Genomic DNA, 6000 nt, shown 5'->3' on the forward strand with positions numbered 1-6000 from the left:
GGTGGATTGGCCATGATAAATTGCCCTTAGTGTCCAAAATTGCCCTTAGTGCTGGGTGGGGTTACTGGGTTATGGGGATAGGGTGGAGGTGTTGACCTTGGGTAGGGTGCTCTTTCCAAGAGCCGGTGCAGACTCGATGGGCCGAATGGCCTCCTTCTGCACTGTAAATTCTATGATGTAACACAGCAAGTCCCGTTCAGAATGGAGATGACTGAGTAATTTTCCCTTCACCTCCCCCTGCCTGGAGACCCCACTGCAGCAAGACTGAGATTAAATTTAAGCACATCATTTGTACTATGTAACCTCCCTCCACTCATTTTGCGAGATAAATAATCTCGCTTTTATTGGGAGCATTTGCTGTGGTTTCAGCCATGAGTTCTGTTTGCTGTAGTTTGAGGAATCACTTTGTTTATAGACTCTGTAGACTGGTTGCTGTAGTGTGCTGTTTAAATGGATCCTGTTTTCTGTTTGTTGACAAAATAGACTTTGTTTGCTGTAACATAGTCTGTTTACTGTGAGTCCTGCCATAAGCCCCACACACCCGTAACCCGCTGGTTGACAGGGCACTGTCAAATCTAATTTTGCCCCTTGTATTAAACCATCAGCGCTGACAACATAGAAAATACAGTGCAGAAGGAGGCCATTCGGCCCATCAAGTCTGCACCGACCCACTTAAGCCCTCATTTCCACCCTATCCCCATAACCCAATAACCCCTCCTAACCTTTTTTGGTCACTGAGGGCAATTTAGCACGGCCAATCCACCTAACCTGCACGTCTTTGGACTGTGGGAGGAAACCGGAGCACCCAGAGGAAACCCAGGCAGACACGGGGAGAACGTGCAGACTCCGCACAGTGACCCAGCGGGGAATCGAACCTGGGACCCTGGCACTGTGAAGCCACAGTGCTATCCACTTATGCTGCCCAGTTAGACAGTTAGACATTCTTTACTACCGGTATTGCGGAAAATAAAGAGGGACAGCAATAGTCAGCTCAGTTTAGCGGAGACGGTGGCACAGTGGTGATGTCAGTGGATTAATAACACAGGGTCCCAGGTTAATGCTGTGGGGACACAGATTCAAATCCCACCACAGCGGCTAATGGAATTTAAATGTAATTAATATATCTGGAATTGACAGCTTGTTTTAGTAATAGTGACCATAAAACTATCATCGATTGGTGCAAAAGAAAATCCGATCTGGTTCACTAATGCCCTTTGAGGAAAGAAATCTGCCACCCTGACCCGGTCTGGCCGACATGTGACTCCAGACCCACAGCAATTTGGTTGACTCTTAACTGCCCCCTGAAATGGCCAGAAAAGCCACTCAGTTCAAGGGCAATTCGGACTGGGCAATAATAATAATCGCTTATTGTCACAAGTAGGCTTCAATGAAGTTACTGTTATCAACACCTACATCTGATGAAAAGGTTAAACAAGAGGGGGAGATGGAAGAGAGAATGTCAAAGGCTACACCTCTCAGTTATAGGCAAGATTGTACCATGAATTGCCAGTCAAAGCTAAAGACTAGAAGTTATTGATGGTGATAACCGTGGACATGCTCCAGGCATCATATGTGTGTGATAAAGCTCAATAGACACCAGTTGGTCTTTTCCTACCCATTATTTTCCTATGTTTGCACAAAAAGAGGTAAGTAATCACAGAGATAAGAGTGAAATGGTAGGAAAAAGGCTGGGGAAAATGCACATTTATAAAAAGAAACCATCTTGCTTTTGAGTCTGGTTGAAATAATACGTCAGAGATGATGTGAGACGGGTCTGAAGAATTGAATAGGAAATACTTTCAGGGCTAGGGAGAAAGAGGAGATCTTATGGTGCATTGGTAGACTACCTACTTCCTGGTTCAAATCCCACTTCAGGGCTTGATGGCCATGGAAGGTGTGTCACATCACAGCCAAACAAGGTGATTTTCAATCTGTAAATCTTTCTGAAGCGGATGGGCAATAGGAGTGGGAGAGTGTCCTGGTCAGTCATCTGCAAAGGCCGATTCGAGAACACTACAGTACTTTGCCAAGCATAATTACGGACCGAGACAGAAGTCCAGAGTCGCTGAGAGTCTTTCAGAGCTTGGTACCTGAAGAGAGAGAGCGAGAGAGAAAGAGAGAGAGAGAGAGAGCAAGGGCAGTGGAATTAATTAGATGGCCGTTTCAAAGAATCATGGGCTGAATTGGCCATCTTCCCTCTGCCGTCAGATTCTAAGTACTGGACTGTTCCGTTGCTTATATTTTAGCACTAAAGATACAGTGCAGTTCGAGCACAAACAGCCTACTGGAGCAGTTTGGAGGATATGTCTTAATATGCCGTGGCACCTTGCAAATAAAGGTAATTGAATCACATTATTTATGTTGCGTTTTAGCGGAATAAATGAAAAACAAGCATGATGATGATGAGGTGAAAAAATTAATTTTTCTAATGAATATTTGGCCTTGCCACAGTATCAAATAAATGTGATTCATGAGTGAATTTAATCCCCTGACCAGGCTATTACTTCCGTTTGTTAAAGCTATTTGTAATTCGCATTCTGGGTTGAGTGCGCATAACTCTGGGAAACAGAGTCGGGCTGTCTAGAGTTTGCTCAGAATGGCTTTCAACCGTGAGAGCGTGAGAAGTTCTGTGCAGTGCCATAGCGGAATACAAAACTAGGGGCCATCAATATAAGATGGTCACAAATTAATCCAATTGGGAATTCAACAGAAACGTCTTTACTCAGAGAGTGGTGAGAATGCGGGACCCGCTACCACAAGGAGTGGTTTGAGGAGACAGTGGTGTGGTGGGACTGTCACTGGACTAGTAATCCAGAGACCCAGGCTAATGTTCCGAGGACATGCGGTTCAAATCCCACCAAGCCGGCTGGTGGAATTTAAATTCAATTAATAAATCTGGAATTATAAACCAGTCTTGGCGACCACCAAAAAAATTGTTGATTGTTGTACAAACAAAACAAATCTGGCTCACTCATGCCCTGTAGGGAAGGAAATCTGCCGTCCTCACCTGGTCTGGCCTACATGTGACTCCAGGCCCTCAGCAATGTGGTTGACTCTGAAATAGCCAAGCAAGCGACTCAATGCGAAGGCAATTAGGGTTGGGCAACAAATGCCGGCCTTGCCAACAATGCCCAAAGCCCATTGGAAGGATAAAGGAAAACAAAATGTTGAAGAGCATGAATGTATTTCAGGGGATGTTTGTCAAACACGGGAAGGAGAAAGGAATTGAAGGTTATGCTGATGGGAGTGAGATGAAGTAGGGTGAGGGAAGGCTCATTTTAAACATAAACACCAGCATGAACCTGTTGGGCTGAATGGTCTCTTTCTCTGCTGCAAATTCCATGTAATCTGCCTTGGATCTTCCATCATTTGCAGGGAAAGGGTGACATGGTGACCTACTGGCTTGAAGGGAAGCAAAGCTCATCATCAAGCACATCAGTGAATACACCAAAAAAAACAGTGTCGGTGCTGAGAAAAGCACAGACAGAAAACAGCCCCATCGCAGAGACGGAGAAGGAAACATATAGCATCATTCCCGGAGTGTTGAGCAACGATTTTGAATCGAATTCCTGCTAGCCCGCAGATCTATCATTTAAGATCAACAAGTAGAGCTCATTTAATATTTTCGGCGTTTTGTGTTGTAGATTGAGGTTAAATCAATTGAAAGTTTCAAAATGAAGATTGGTAGGATTTTGATAGGTGAGGGGGTTTTAAGAGTTACGGAACAAAGGCTCATGAATGGAGTTCAGGTACAGATAAACCATGATCTAATTGAATGGTGGAACAGGCTCGAGGGGTTGAATGGCCTTCTCCTGTTTCTATCCTATGCTTCCCCTGCAGTATTTGCCGCTCAATAGCAGAGAAATCAAGGAGTTGTGACTTATTACCTAGGATCTAAATGATGTAATTGTCATATATTGGGTTCCATATACATTTTAAAGCGTCTCTAAATATTGTTGAAAACTTTGTGACTGCCTCACCATCCCTGACCACCTTGTCATTCCATCCTCTTCCTATACTGGAATTCCCATTTGTCAACATGTCACAAAGGAAAAATCTCCATGTCAACATTTTACTGTCACACTCTGTTGATGAACCAATGGAATCACTCCAAATACATTTGGTGAAAGAAGACTCTGCCTTTATTGTACCCAATAGTGACGTTTCAAATGTACAAAATAAGGCTTTAAACAAAAATAATAAACTTGGAAAAACTGAAAATAGCGTGATGGGATTTCTTCATTGAATTATCTGCTATGTCTTGCAATACCTTTGTCAAAGTTTCTACTTGAAGGACTCGGCCAACCAAGCAGTCAAAGGCAGAAGGTAGATTCTGCAGCCTGGATATGTGCAGTCAGGTGTTTGTCCCACAATAATATCTGCCAAAGTTTTAATTGCAAGTAAATAACTCAATAGAACCCACCAATAAGCAAACTGATGGAACTGAAACAAAATGGGGGAAGATTGGCATTTCTATCGCACTTTTCCAATGACAGACAGGTCAGCAACCAAAAGGCACAGATTTGAGGTCATTGGCGAAAGTACCAGGGGTCAGATGAGCAGAAAGGTTACACAGTGAGTACTGCCTGGATGGGTGGAGAAAGAAGATTCAATAACTTTCAACATGGAATTGCAGAGCAACTTGAAGGGGAAACATTTTGCAGGTCTATGGGTAAAGAGCAGGAGAGTGGAACTGACTAGATAACTCTTTCAAGGAGCAGCCAAGTGGCCTCTTTCTGTGCTGTGCCCTGCACGGAGTCTATGATTCTTTCGCCTTTACAGCGAGTCTGTTATTACACAATCAAACATTGCAGCCAATTTGCACGCATCACGGCCCCGCAAACGGTAAAAAGGATAAACGAGCAGCGTTAATTTTTGAGTAGCATTGATTCACAGACACGTGTTGATCAGAACACTGGAAGGGCTCGATGCGTTTTTTTTGCTGGTGTTATGAAATCTTATACATCTCCCCGACTAAGCAGACGGGCACCTTGGTTTAATGTTTCATCTGAAAGACTCCACCACTGACACTTCAGCACATCCTCAAAGGGGCACTGAAGTGTCAGCTTACATTATCTGCTCAAATCCTAGATTTCGTCTTGCTGCCCGTAACTGAAAACACAGTAGGCATATGATAGTAGACATAAGCTGAAACCGTCAGTCATTTTGTCTACAACAGGCAGAGCTGATCCATTTTTTAAACATTTCCTTTGCGTCTTTAGCTACACTGGGTTCCTGAAGATTCTGTCCCTTGGATTCCAAATTGCATTCCCAAGTGACCTGCCAGCTGACTACAGTGGCCACTTTAATCTTCCTACTCTCAGGAAATTTGAAGTGGTTGCAACAATGTCGGGAACATGGTGATAAGTCACATCTCCATGATCTTCAGCTGCCTACTGCCCAGTTGTCGCCAAGCGGGAGGCCCAAAGATTTCTCCCATACCATCAGTAACTTGAGTTAAGACTCACCCATAAATAATAGTTTTGTATTTAAGTAACGAGTGGGATTTATTTAGCCTCCGACTGTCAAGAGAGGACGATTTACTCCCTGGATATTCAAGGTTGGCTGGGTCTGAGCTGACTCATTTGCCAATTTTCATTTCATCCATCTGGGAATTGCCAAATATTTCGACGTCTGTTCCTGACGGCACAGCTAAGAGAGGAAACTCATTGGGCACCTTAGACGGCAAACCAACTATCATTGCCCACCTATAGTAGCATTGAAGCAGGGGGACAATTAGTCCCTTGAGCCTGTTCCACCATTCACTGAGATCAGTGACCTAATTTTATATATCCATTTTTGCCCCATATCCCATAATAAGACCATAAGACATAGGAGCAGAATTAGGCCACTCGGCCCATCGAGTCTGCTCCGCTATTCAATCATGGCTGATATTTTTCTCATCCCCATTCTCCTGCCTTCTCCCCATACCCCCTGATCCCCTTATTAATCAAGAACCTATCTATCTCTGTCTTAAAGACACTCAGTGATTTGGCCTCC

General features: G+C 43.9%; 1 protein-coding gene across 1 annotated transcript in view; it reads left to right on the forward strand.

The window, feature by feature from the left end:
• Nucleotides 1-4221, forward strand: part of LOC140430102 (atrial natriuretic peptide receptor 1-like) — an 80657-nt gene extending 76436 nt beyond the window's left edge. Inside the window, exons 22-23 of the mRNA XM_072517619.1 lie at nucleotides 2247-2338; nucleotides 3376-4221. Of these exons, the coding sequence (XP_072373720.1) occupies nucleotides 2247-2338; nucleotides 3376-3576 (293 nt within the window). The 3' untranslated portion in view covers nucleotides 3577-4221. The remainder of the gene's footprint in view (nucleotides 1-2246; nucleotides 2339-3375) is intronic.
• The last annotated feature ends 1779 nt before the right edge of the window (nucleotides 4222-6000 follow it).

The sequence above is a fragment of the Scyliorhinus torazame genome, chromosome 9 (genome assembly GCF_047496885.1).
Source record: "Scyliorhinus torazame isolate Kashiwa2021f chromosome 9, sScyTor2.1, whole genome shotgun sequence".
NCBI classification, from domain to species: Eukaryota; Metazoa; Chordata; class Chondrichthyes; order Carcharhiniformes; family Scyliorhinidae; genus Scyliorhinus; species Scyliorhinus torazame.